At 44.0% G+C, this 14,747-nt stretch overlaps 1 protein-coding gene across 1 annotated transcript in view; it reads right to left on the bottom strand.

The window, feature by feature from the left end:
- Positions 1-7,335: 7,335 nt before the first annotated feature.
- Positions 7,336-14,747, bottom strand: part of T265_09076 (hypothetical protein) — a gene marked incomplete at both ends in the record, with an annotated part of 15,944 nt that continues 8,532 nt past the window's right edge. Inside the window, 2 exons of the mRNA XM_009175055.1 lie at positions 7,336-7,856; positions 10,302-10,383. Of these exons, the coding sequence (XP_009173319.1) occupies positions 7,441-7,856; positions 10,302-10,383 (498 nt within the window). The remainder of the gene's footprint in view (positions 7,857-10,301; positions 10,384-14,747) is intronic.

Consider the following 14,747-nt stretch of genomic DNA (forward strand, 5'->3'; position numbering starts at 1 on the left):
GTGCTGGGCCTACAAGGAGAGAGTTATTAATGGGGTGGGGAGAGGGGGAAGAAAAAGTATGTGAAGGAGAAAGAAGGGAGGCGTCAGCAGTAGCCTGTTTTCGCTTACCCGCCCTGCCGTATGCAGCAAGTAAGGCGACCCGGCTGATGGCACCACGCGACGGCCGATGTGGCATGAGAATATTGTTAGTTGATGACATCGTGGTTGGTTTTGGTTGTCGCAGTTTAGGAGTTCCCATTTGGTTACAAGATAACCCACAGAAACTTTTTAGTGGTGTTGCACAGCATTCAAGCGAGACTAAGACTTATTACAAACCGGACTTCGATTGTAATTGAGAACGCTTGCTTCACAAAAATCCCAAAGTTGAAATGCTCTGCATTACAAACCTTCGATTGTAATTGAGAACGCTTGCTTCACAAAAATCCCAAAGTTGAAATGCTCTGCGGTCGTCTTACACAACACCAGTCAGTCATAGGAACTCATTTTTAGTGAAATCCGCGGCCCTCACTTTTGGCCCTCAGGTAACAGCACTGTCTGACAGCTGTTCTTAAATTCACCGTTTCATGTCCTTCCCCAATGGATCCACTGTCCCAGTAGTTCACTGCTTTTTGGTTGGGACTTTGTAACGTGTTTAACTGCATCGCAAGATATATCTTGATTTGATTAGTTTTAGAAAGCACCTTGATCCATATAATTTCATCTGATGAAAACACACCCTTCATTTTAGTCTATGCAGAAAAATTTTCACCTCACCTCCGCGAGTCCAGTGTGAGTGCAAGAGCAGCTTGTTGTCCTGCTTGCTTCAGAGTGCGAACATTGAAAGCGGCCAGATAGAGTGGGTGTCGAGGCTTGAGGACTGATCTGGAGATTCCTGAAGATGTCGGCGCCATGTGACGAGCAGACGCTGCACGCAAAACCGATGTTTGAACGACGTATAGCTGCTTTTCTATTAACTTCCAGTGTGTATGCTGAGCAATCAAGTAGTAGGGTGCATAGTCATTCTCCATATGAAACGGTGTTTGAGAATATGTAGGCCGAAGAAGCGCAATCTTGCTGGATCAAACATGATGCCAGATGTGCTCGTCATAATCGGATCGCAAGGGAACTCGCAAAACGTCTACGTCGACTGGGATACACCATCTTCGAGGAGTTCAGAGTACCTACTTCGACGTCCTTCATCAAACCTGACCTAATCGCTGTTCGAGATCGCCGAGCAACTGTAATAGCCGTCAGCATAGTCTCGGATGGGCGCGATGTGACTGTGTGGAATGAGAAGGAGCAGAAGTATGGTGCTGATGAGCATTCCCTCGCCATAATATCAGCCCTAGGTGCAATCGGTTGTGATGTTGACTTTTCGGTCCACCAACCGATTATCATCTCTTATCGAGGAATCTGCTTTCCTCAATCCGCCAAGGCTGTTATTGGACTGGGATTTCCTAATGTCACAGTCAGTGACTTGTGCCTGCTTGCCATTGTAAGCACTCTGCGTATTCATGACACTTATGTGTGGCACATGGCGTCGAATGTACATTTTTTGCCATTTAATCTCACACCAGACCCAATATGACGGACACTTTGTGCCTGATGTGCGAGTCTTGATTGTCCTGACGCTTACCGCGCCTTGAAGAGCATTCAACATTGTTTGTCCCTTCTTTGGTTGTTGGACTTTAGACGTGTGTTTCCATATCAAAATTTTAACATACGTTGGGATCCATCTCATCTGACTGGAACTGTTGGTGGCATGAATTCAAATGAGACGTTTCTCTCTTTTCTCTCATATTCTCCTGTTACCCTTCCGCATTCATCGATTGCGTTCACTTTTTATGTTTGTGACCATGCTCTCCAAAAATAAATGACAATATGTTCAGAAATGAGCAAGGAATAAGTTGGCCACGTCAAAGAACGTGATAACGCTTGGCACCAATCAAGGCACATGAAGTAAGCTTAGGATATTGGACCCCAAATAGCTTGCAATAAACGCAGCTGTCTAGCATAACTTCAAACTCCGAATATGGTTAGCTGATCGACAACCATATCTCTGTGTGTCTCTCGACCGTGCTTTGACCCGGCCTTCACGTGAACCCTTCACTGGTTGATTCAAAATCGGATCGATGAATTAGAGCTTCTGTGCCATCTTTTCTAAATTACATGCCGCCCAAACCAATGTATTAATGATACCTCATGAACAGAACGGTGCGTAAGGAACCTCAACATCAAAGCAACAATACATTTGACACAAAATCGACGAGCTTAGCAGAGGTATTAGCTAAGTTTCCACTACGTCGGCCACTTTATACAAACGAAGCTAGTGCTCTGTGTTATCAGATACTTGGACAACTACGGGAACATCTCTCCGAGACTCCACCAAAAGCAGGAGTAGATCACTTGCAATATCCAACACTTGCCAATATTCTAGTCACTGAAGACGGTTTTGCATACGTACGTCCACTCACAAACACGAAACCAGGGTTCCAATCCTCACAGGATTGGCTGACGGCCTTCTCGCAGACTCTACGAAGTCACACACTATCTACTGACTCCAAGGATTCGGAAACGTTCCAGGAACTTGTGGATAACTTGTGTTCGGAAAACTTCACCTATAACCAACTCAAAGAGCGTATAGTTGTTTGGCAGCAGACTTGTCTCCTGAGTAGAAGCTTCTCCCTTCTGGAAGTACTACACACTGGAATTAAATGGTCCAATAAACGGCTAGGTATCCTACTAATGATCCGATCCCGTTGCACGTCTCCATTGAATTTGTTCCACCTGGATTGTTTCGACACTGATTTCGCTGTGGGATTATGCTAATTTGAACGACTGTATAGCTGCTTTTCTATTAACTTCCAGTGTGTATGCTGAGCAATCAAGTAGTAGGGTGCATAGTCATTCTCCATATGAACAGGTGTTTGAGAATATGTAGGCCGAAGAAGCGCAATCTTGCTGGATCAAACATGATGCCAGATGTGCTCGTCATAATCGGATCGCAAGGGAACTCGCAAAACGTCTACGTCGACTGGGATACACCATCTTCGAGGAGTTCAGAGTACCTACTTCGACGTCCTTCATCAAACCTGACCTAATCGCTGTTCGAGATCGCCGAGCAACTGTAATAGCCGTCAGCATAGTCTCGGATGGGCGCGATGTGACTGTGTGGAATGAGAAGGAGCAGAAGTATGGTGCTGATGAGCATTCCCTCGCCATAATATCAGCCCTAGGTGCAATCGGTTGTGATGTTGACTTTTCGGTCCACCAACCGATTATCATCTCTTATCGAGGAATCTGCTTTCCTCAATCCGCCAAGGCTGTTATTGGACTGGGATTTCCTAATGTCACAGTCAGTGACTTGTGCCTGCTTGCCATTGTAAGCACTCTGCGTATTCATGACACTTATGTGTGGCACATGGCGTCGAATGTACATTTTTTGCCATTTAATCTCACACCAGACCCAATATGACGGACACTTTGTGCCTGATGTGCGAGTCTTGATTGTCCTGACGCTTACCGCGCCTTGAAGAGCATTCAACATTGTTTGTCCCTTCTTTGGTTGTTGGACTTTAGACGTGTGTTTCCATATCAAAATTTTAACATACGTTGGGATCCATCTCATCTGACTGGAACTGTTGGTGGCATGAATTCAAATGAGACGTTTCTCTCTTTTCTCTCATATTCTCCTGTTACCCTTCCGCATTCATCGATTGCGTTCACTTTTTATGTTTGTGACCATGCTCTCCAAAAATAAATGACAATATGTTCAGAAATGAGCAAGGAATAAGTTGGCCACGTCAAAGAACGTGATAACGCTTGGCACCAATCAAGGCACATGAAGTAAGCTTAGGATATTGGACCCCAAATAGCTTGCAATAAACGCAGCTGTCTAGCATAACTTCAAACTCCGAATATGGTTAGCTGATCGACAACCATATCTCTGTGTGTCTCTCGACCGTGCTTTGACCCGGCCTTCACGTGAACCCTTCACTGGTTGATTCAAAATCGGATCGATGAATTAGAGCTTCTGTGCCATCTTTTCTAAATTACATGCCGCCCAAACCAATGTATTAATGATACCTCATGAACAGAACGGTGCGTAAGGAACCTCAACATCAAAGCAACAATACATTTGACACAAAATCGACGAGCTTAGCAGAGGTATTAGCTAAGTTTCCACTACGTCGGCCACTTTATACAAACGAAGCTAGTGCTCTGTGTTATCAGATACTTGGACAACTACGGGAACATCTCTCCGAGACTCCACCAAAAGCAGGAGTAGATCACTTGCAATATCCAACACTTGCCAATATTCTAGTCACTGAAGACGGTTTTGCATACGTACGTCCACTCACAAACACGAAACCAGGGTTCCAATCCTCACAGGATTGGCTGACGGCCTTCTCGCAGACTCTACGAAGTCACACACTATCTACTGACTCCAAGGATTCGGAAACGTTCCAGGAACTTGTGGATAACTTGTGTTCGGAAAACTTCACCTATAACCAACTCAAAGAGCGTATAGTTGTTTGGCAGCAGACTTGTCTTTATTTATCTTCCCTTGGAATACAAAACAGAAAAGACATTGATACGATGTTGCAGGGTCTGCATCAGCGAAGTTCTCAAGCACAGTCTTATCGAATGCTTAGCGGAGAAGTAAAAAAGTTAGAAGATAAACAAATTAGGCGGGAAAGCCTCACGCGGAAATCTGATAGACCGTCGGTGACGGATTCGAAACCCGCTTCATGCCTGAGAAGGGTTGGTGAACTGGACGAAAAAGAAGCCTTTAAGTGTTGGACGGAAAAATGGCAGCATGTTAATGCGGAATATCTTGCTAGACAAGTTACCAGACAGGGACCTGCCGCGAATACAGGATATACTGCGAAGCTTCGAGTGACCACCACAAGCTTGTCGATTCCTGAATTCCCAGCTTCAGTTGACACCAGAAGCTTCAAACAAAATACGCAAGCACCTCTATTAGAAAACAGCGTAGAAGCGCCGAATTCCAGACGATGCGCAGAACAAAACATTGTGGATGACAACTCCTCCCACATGAACACCTTGAAGGCGATGTATTCAAATTTCATTAGTCGACCTCTTATACTTCTCAGGCAAAGTCTCAGGGACTCACGGAACCAGCCTCAATCGATGAGAGCCCCAAATGAGTGTGAAAATTTGTCTCAGTTGGAACATTTGTTAAGATCCTCCAGTGACCACAGACCATCGAAAGTTGTAAAAGGATCTTTAAACGAGTGTCATGTATAATATCCGGGCCGGGCAAACATTGCACGAAGTAAATGTACTGTGAACCAGTGTGTTGGTGAAACACTAATCCCGGGGTAGTGATCTTTCCGAGGCTGTTTACTGGTTGATTTAGATGTTGGCTAAGATAAAAGGCAGGGGCAATCTTTGCCTGTAATTCTCATTGTCTTTAAGTCACTGCAAACAACCTATGTGATGGTGCAGAGCTTCTCCTTTTTTTGGGAATGATCCATCGAACTCCTCAGAAAGGTTCTTGAGTAGAGATAATATACAAAGTTCTTAGATGACATATTTAGGCACACAAGAAGCTCCAAGAGTGAAAAAAACATACTGGTAGTCAATTTTTTCTATTTGAACTGGTGGGAATAAAATTCCGGGGTGTAAAAGTACTTTCAAAGGGGAAAATGCCTTCCTGATTAGCTGGGTTGCCATATCCTAGCCTCTCACGCGCAGCCTCGCTCTATGGAGCACTCCAATTAGGTACCAATACGGGTGTTCGCATGGCATATAAATACACTAAAGTTACACTGTCATGTAGATTCTTTACGGGCTTTCTCAGGAGGTAGGGTTAAACCGATGGTACACTGGACAGGTCATCTTGATGAGAAATTACTGATTTTGTAATAGTTGTTACACCGCTTAGCCCTACAAGGAACCAGTCCATTTTGACCATAAACTCTTTTCAACATGTGCTCACCCACTCACTGATAAGAGACAGTATTTATATCACAGGTTCTGAAACGCGCAGTGGAATCCAGAGAATTGCTAGCAAGTAAACGGTCGCTACCATCAACATTACTATATCGGCTGACTGAGTAGAACACTAGCTTTGAGACGAAAAGTATACGAACCTCGTTCAAACTAGGTCTTTCGCAGTGTTTGATGTTTGTTCGATCAGAGCAGTTATTGATGTCATGGGTCTCTGACTAGAATATGTAATAATAATAATCGCTCAGTTGCAACACCCTTCCAATGCCTAGTTGCCACACCACTCGAAGAAAGCGGAAGGGCTGAGATACTGCTAGGTTGCCCAAGCCTAAGCAGCAGCAATCGAGATGAAGATGTGGAGTTCAAACCATGGACCTTCTGGTCAGTAAATTCGCGCTTCAACCAATGGGGCAGCTCGAGCTCACAAGAATATGATAAGACTCAACTAAATCAACCGAATGTATCATTTACGGAGGTTTGCTTCAAGTGAGTGTGATACATTTGGTACGATACTCGAGAGATCGTAGTGCGTTATTACCTAGACGTAACGCACTACTCGCAATGTTGCTGAAAACGCCTCAACAACCCAGGAGCGGTTTCACCCTTCTTGGGGTTCATCACATTGGTCCGCGAGTTCCCGTCGAATTTATGTTCGACTTGAACTCAAATTGGACAGGTACGACTCAATCGCAAGGTGGCCGATCATTTCTCATCTTCGGTAAAGAACACAAATACGAAATATCCCATCGTGGATACCATCCTATACCCTACCCAACATCCCTACTAGTTAGTAGTGAGCTAGGCGCTTGTAATTATCACGGTACCTGTTGCTTACTGTTTTGGCTAACAGTGTCAGTCTCTGTGAACCTCAAGAAGGGTTGAATGGCATCGTCAATCGTTAGATATCTGGCGACTCAAGTTGTTAGAGCGCGAATTTACTGACCGGAAGGTCCGTGGTTCGAACCCGACCTCTGCCTCTCGGCTTCCCCTGTCTAGGCTTGGGGGACCCGACAGTAGCTCAGCCCCCGTTCTTTCTAGCGTGGCAGCTAGGTACCGGAAGGGTGTTACAGCTGGACGATTTTAGATAAAATCACATACCAGAAGGATAAGCTAACGAAAGAGAGAATCAATCAAAAATCCGGTTCCACCTTGTACACCACGCGAAAAAGATGAGACAGACTGGACCTCAAGATTTGATAAGCTCCTACAGGTGTTCCTTGACCCACTGCTTGTGCCGAGCAAAAACTCACACAAATGCCTAAAAATTCCATCAGCTCACTCTTGCAGACTACCCACAAGGAAAAGATCGAGGTAGGAGCAGTTTGCACTCATGAATCCATTCTGGGAATGAATGATCATAAAAATCAGTCCAATTCTCGAGGAAAATACTTTACTGGAAGATATGCGTGTATTCAGGAATAACTTCACAGAATGAGGATTAAAATAGTGTGGAAAGCACGATGAGAAACCGACGACAGCAGGTTTCTATTTGGGTACTGCTCGAAGGCAGTGGGTGAACCATAAGGCAGAGGAGAGTAGAACGAGGCTTCCTCCTTGATGCATAACACCCAACCATACGGGAACGTAGTATAACAAGGTCACCACCCCCAAGGTACTTTGGCCCACTGCCGCGGCCAGAACGAGATGAGCGGCCGTGCGTATTCGTGGTCCAGTCGTGGCTAAACCCGTCCGCATGACAGTTGCCCATAGGGCCGTTGCGCAAGCCACTGTGGTATAGGCCAAAATGCGGTGCGAAAACTGGACACCGGTAGGATTGTTCAGTAGGTTACCGAAAGTAGAACCATACTGTGGTGTAATCAGGTCATCCGGAACCCAGCGATCGGCCATTTTGGGCCATGTATTGTACACTAGTCCGGCATCCAATCCGGCGACAAATGCACCTGAAACAAAAGATAGCGGTTTTGTAGCACCGACTGAGAACTTATGGAGAGCCTATCGGAACACTTTCAATACTGAAACTTTTCATCCACAACTCATCATCAAAACACTCGGTTAGAACAAAAAGTTGAACGGAAATCAAGTGCAGAAAGCCTACCAGAGTATATCAGAACTGAGGAGATGAGCAATAGACCTGAGATCGTTTGGCTCTAGCTGATTATCCATAAACTCTCCCTACTCAACCATTCTCAATTTTATGTGCATTTCAGGATATTATGCACCTGTGCGCATATTAAGCTGGTGTTTGTCAGAAAATGGTCTACATGATGGGCCCAGTAGATGAATTCTAATCTCGGCACAAAACACCGTCCAGAATATCACTACTTTTGCAGGCTTTTCAATACATCGGTGCAAATTATCCCAAAAATGTTAACTCCCGTGTGCTAAGCAGTCTATCATAAAGTATCTTAAACCTAACAACAAAGACCTATCGGGCCTGCAACAGGCGTGAATCCACGCCAGCCTACCTCAGACAAGTTAAAAAAACTATGGTCGACGATCGATACGTCTATGCCTGTGTTTTTGGCTGTGCGGACTGAGCTATGCAGCTGCAGGCTATGCGGGGAGTGGGAGATATGTTGTGCGGGGGCTTGTCACACAAAGGACCAGTGTGGACGCTCACTGATTCGTGGCGTCCCATAGATCTCCCATAGGACATATTTAGAGGTTGCCTGGTCTATCGATGTAGCTGTTTGATCCAGCTAAAAAGCGTTTGACATTACGAGTGTATAGCAAAACAAAATAAGGACAGGAAATGTTGTAAAATGCATTTATCCGTATCATCACGAACAGAGACACATGAGTGTCATACATGCATGATGAAAAATGTCTAGTAACGAGTGAAAAGAGGGAGGTTAGGGAATCAGTGTGAAAATAGTCTTTGAGAAGGATAACAAGGACAAGGTGTCTATACCTTGGAACAGCCATCAGTGGGATTGGCCAAAATCCTTTGAGAACCTCACCTAACATGAGCTCCCCGTACAGCAACAAACTTCAGCTAGAAAGCAACACCGCGGTGGCAGTTGGCATCGGTTACGTGCCGCAAGGCTTCTAACTACATGCAACCAGAAACACGTGGACGCCAACCAGAAAGACGCAAAAACTCCACAGCACCTCCGTTAATGATAGCTGACTTTATTTCGCGTTGAAAAACCATATTTTCCACGAGTATCGAGGTTCGCCATATGTAATGCACGCCCAAGCCACCTTAGTCTGACGCTCAAAAATCTGGATCCGTCTAATGTCTTTGGATCTGGGGACCCACGTTTCACAGTTGCCTTGTGCACAGGTCAGTTAACCTAAAAGGCGTAAACAACGCAAGTTCGCAGATTTTGCTCGCACCTTGATAATGCGCGCATCGATTTCTTCGGCGCAGTTATGCAGCTGTTAAGATAGATAGACAAACCAGCAAACTCAATTTCCTTCCACCTGAAGTTTCAGGAAGACATAAAGACACTCAGAATTCTGAATTGATACTTCGCACTGTGGAATTGCACAGGGCACACCAAAACAAAGATTGAACCAGAAAGTTCTACCTAAGGTGCACTCTTACGATTTACAACCATCAAATAACGAGACAATATCGTCCGTTAGATGTGATTTGGACACCAGGATGCCCCGACCCTTGAAATGCGCACCTCATGATGCTTTTAGTGGGAAAACTGCTTAACCCCACTTGTGTATTTCGTAGTTGTCAAATTGGCTGAAATACCATGGTGATACCAAAACCTGGATAGGATAGGGTCCTCAGCCAGAAGGCGCAGCTCAAATAATCGACCGCAGAGACGCGATGGTCCGATTAGCAGAATAGCGAAACTTCTAAAGAACAAGTTGCCACATTTTCACCCTAAAACACGGAGGACCAGGGAACCTATATCAGCTTACGGCACGAGACGCTGTTGATTCTGATTGGCAATCTCGTAGTATGGCTCACGGGGTTGCCAAGGTGTGCAAACCAGAACACCAGGATAAGGTCTAATCTCTTCACCATGGTCCAAACGCGTAATGGGAGAACCATGTCCTCGGGGGAAGTTTGGCATCTTTAATGTTGATACAAGGTGCGCATTTTGCACGATCACGTTTTTTGCCAACGAGTTTGACATCACCAAAATGGTACCTTCAGTAGTCGGGCTGGTTGATATCACCAGCCAGTTACTTCTTGAGACAACGCTTCATTGCTTTCGTGCGTACCAGTTTGACTGACAAACAACAAAGCAGTGTGGGACAATATAACGGGTATCCAGCACGGCAGAAAGCCAAGAAACTGATTTACTCAACGGACAATTACAATAACGGAAATTCCAGCACCTACGTTATCAGCTACGATAAGAGTACTATAGCATAAACGATCAAGTTCTATGAACCAAGATAAGAATGAAAAAGCTTACCAAAAATGAGTGTCGTAAAAGTCAATGCTTTCGTCGAGTGACCCAGGATCTTTGCAAGCTTGAATGTACTGAACGGTTTCACCTAGAAGTCAAGGTAATAAGCTTAAGTTTAGGAGAATATCGTTTTGTTCGCATCAAAATATGTGTGATTCAGTGCAATATTTACTTTCAAGTGCGGTTAATGGAAGCTGCCAACACAATATAGATGGATGGTCTCGTGGGCAACAGTTTACTGCTACACGCGTTGTTGGTCAGTATTGTAACATGACATTATTTATTATCATTGTATTATTAGTATTACATGTAACCTATTCCCAACAAACTCAGTGAGGAGAAGTTTATCGACGTGGAAAGTTCCTTGGCTGGGAGGGGCTAGTGCTTTAGAATAACATATCATCCCGATACTACTGCATGAAAATAAGGAGTGTATTTGCACACTTACTGTTGACTACATCGTACCACGCGCTAAGTTGATGATCACGAGGTCTCATAAGGGACAAAGTCCAAGTAACTAGTCCGGATGTAACACATGTCACCAGCATATGCACCTTTCAAAGCTGACATTCAAAGAACAGCACCGTTCTTTGTCCAATTGTCCCTTGTACCGATGTGAACCATACCTGCTAAAGTATTTTCAGAGAACATTGTTTGGTGAAGCCTCAGACAAAAACCATACATCCGCTTAAATTGGATATGAGCAAAATCCACCAAGAAGTGGTTTTAGTAGCTTGGCACGCAATTTAGTTGGTGGATAATAATGGGAATGGCGACCATCGATACTCGTGTGTGTGGTTGTTTCCCAAACAAACAACGCATTTCGGTGTTTCTTGGTTCATTAGTTGCTTATGTATTTTAGTATCTCTCATGTACACTAGTCGATGATGGTTCTTCGGATAGTGGATAAGTGTCACGAAGATGCTTTAAGACGTTATCATCCATCCACTCAATCCGGAGTAAAACTAGAGGTGGATGCGAATTCCAACCACTCTATCGGTAGCCAACACCTCATCCTACTGATAAACAGTGTTACGGTACATTGTTGATTAACGCATCACCAAGGTTACCATCACGTAACTCTGTTCCAAATAGATTTTTGAACATATCATTTCACTGAGCCTAGCTTGTGAGTTAGATGAGTGCGGATTTTCTACCAATCACGATTAACAGTAAAAATTTAGTCCTGCTGTCGCGTTCAGAAAATACAACAGATGAAATCGATAAACGCTGGACCACCCCTATCCATTTTACCAGTACAGACAGATGATAACTCGTACGATTCCAAAGTTTCTTCCACTGTCCTCATACGCAAGAAGTGGGACGGCCCAAGCGAGAAATCTGGGACGACAACAAACACACAGTGAAGTTACAATTGGTGTTATCTAACCAGGACCAAGGCAACCGAAAGAACTATTTGAAAACATTCTGTGCACACATTACTGGCTTGAGAAATTCACTACGCATTGTTTCACTGACAGAGAAACATTTCAGGTTAAGGTTGTATATTCTCACTGGTAATGATGCTTTCAAATTGATCCGGTGACAAGCTTGCAAAAAATGTGTTGCAACAGAAGGCGCAGGTCCACGGTTCTCCGTCTGAACCTTTTGGGAAGACTATGCTAATCCTGTAAGGACACATTGTGGAGTATGTTCTATCACATGTTTCGATAGACGCCGATCCATTCTCCACAGTATAACCGGTCAATTGCATGGGAGCTGGATAAATCGAATGAACTATGACCGCACTGTTGCAAAGCATTTACACCGGTAGAGTGTATCTGGTGGAGTTACTTCGCATTGTGGACCCGTTTCAGAGCTAAATACAGATTTTTCCTAAATCGACTGCAAGTAAGTAATCTGTAAACGACAGAAATAAAAAAATGTCCTTCTATTCTACCTTTTACACTGTCGCAAGTTCTGGAGATACAGTACAATCAACATCCACCCAACGTTCAGAGTGAACTATGGCAAGCAGAACGGTTCTGAGAAACATCTTTTCCGCTGCGAATCACCCCGGGCTACAGATTTATGTTGTTCCTTATAATACGGTTTTTCCCAACCCGGTCTTAGGTGCTTTCACTTAGAATCTGAAAACACACAGATACCGATTGCCTTATGCGCACCTTCGGTAGATATAAAGTTGTAAAGACTCGTCGCTAAGTTCATTCGCAAGTATGTCTACAAAGGTCATGGAACTCAAGTCACAAGATGTGTGTAGGTCTGAGTGAAGCGTCCTGGATCTCATTAGGTACCATAAAATTTCTAAAAAAAGGTTACAACATATCATAACCATATTAATCGGACATCAAGGATTAGGAAAATTATTAAAAATGAACCTCCAGAGCATCCCTGGGGAGATATCTGCTTGGAAAAGAACCATCAACTTGTCTGTAATGTCATGCTCTTGTGCACCATAAAACCGTGCTTTTCAGCCAATCATCACATAAACCCATATTAAAGTTCTCTTCCGATCGCCATCGTCCAAAAAAGTTCGGAGGACAAATGGCGGAAACGTGCCTCCTTTTGCAAAACGTTTTCTGCAAATTGTCCACTTGAGCAATCTAAGAGCTTCATTACGAATACTAGTATGCAAGCAGGACCCGACACTTCTGCCTACTATTGAGACGATGGTTAACAAAGTATACCAGTTATTTGTGTCCACACGGTTACAAAACAATGCCCTCGGTTGCCGTGATCCCGACCACACGACACCAATTTTAACCTCACTGTACGATTGGTTGTCCACTCACATTTGTTTTTACTCCATTTTAATTGCATACTTCAGGTCCCGCACCTGAGGAGAGCGAAATTTCGAAGTCGCGCGACACGCCTACTCATTGTGTTGAGATAGACGGAAATTTATCGTGCCAATTTCGCTACCTAACCATAATAAGTAGTGTAAAATTAATTCAGACGTCTCAGGCCGGATGGTGTCGTCAGAGTGCACTATCGACGGTCAATAAAACCGTTCGGGACGAAGGAAGGTTAAAAACAATTGTTAACTAGGAATCAAGTGCAAAAGATACAGGAGCTTACTCACATGCAGTCAGGTGAAAGTCATTCAAAATTTCGTTTATTACGTGTTTGCTTTAGGGTGAATAATACCGGAATCTCCGGTTATTCAATTACAACATAGTCACAACAATGCGATGGGCAGATTCGAAGAGATTCCCACAACAAAACTACTTCCCTTGATACTGATTCGTGTTACATTAAATCTTTAGAGAGCACATTCTACACCAGAAGACGCTCGATCCACAGTGACAGGATGTAAACACTACATACTGCTAACTGTTCTCTTCATTTGGTTACCTGTCTTCTGTCCGGAATTTAGATCCTGGCATTGTTCATGATCGCTAAAAAAATGAAACTCGAGTCCGGTGCTTCACCTCTTCGGGTTGACTGACCACAATAGGTTCAGGTAGGACAGGATAGAGAGTGACCATACGAGTGATGGGGAGAAAGTAATCAAGCAAAAGTGTCCATGGGGTGCAGATGCCGGTGGCACCAACGAAGTTGTTCTGTCCTTATGTTCCTTTTCAGTGGCCAATCACTGTATTAGTACGCTGCACGAAAACGGTTTGATTCAAAGTAGCACCATGTGGAGCAGTGACGGTCAATACGTGCAATTGGGCCCTACAAGATCATTATTCCTAACTGGGATGAGGCTATACACGATATCCAACACCTAGGAATTATTCGTTAATTACAGTACATCTGGAGTTGACATGCAAACAACATTTGAAAAGTTTTTAATAGATGATTGTTCGTACAATGAGCTAGACAGTCTGTGTGAGATCATGCACCAGCCATTGTATAGTGGATCCAGTGCGTTGAAGGTACGTCTTTAATGGAAGGCTGTAATCAAAGTAGGCCATTCCGCGTCACGATTTTCGAGAGAGCCGCATAAAGATGTATAGCAAAGCAAGCCAAAAATTGATCCCAGTTCTAACCTGACCTCAAATAAGTCACTTTTCTTGCCATTGATGGTTCCAAACACAGGTTTGCCCGCTGAACTCCCAGTTTAGACTCCATACCATAGTACAGGACAGTAAACCCCAATGACTCGATTATCCTGCCGCATGTTTCATTCCTCACATTCCTGAAGCCGGTAATAATCACGATAATGACGGTGATAACGCTGAAGCAGTTCTCACCGACTGCTAGCATAACAGCAGGTCATTCGGTTGACCTTATTCCGTTATTCACAATCGTGATCAAAATCATGGATTGATAGCAAGACTTATTGAATAGAAAGGATACCTAGGTGGTCACAAACCGTTGGTGCGAAAAAGCCGATTGGTACTCAACTCACTCTGTCTTATTTCGAGTAACTCTACGCAATGTTTAAAGTGCTACCAAAAATGTTCTACGCTGACGACTCACGGAAGGCGAACGGAACGTTAACAACTGACCACACACTTTTTCCAATTGATTGAAAACAACTAC

This window comes from Opisthorchis viverrini (assembly GCF_000715545.1).
Source record: "Opisthorchis viverrini unplaced genomic scaffold opera_v5_252, whole genome shotgun sequence".
Lineage (NCBI taxonomy): Eukaryota > Metazoa > Platyhelminthes > Trematoda > Opisthorchiida > Opisthorchiidae > Opisthorchis > Opisthorchis viverrini.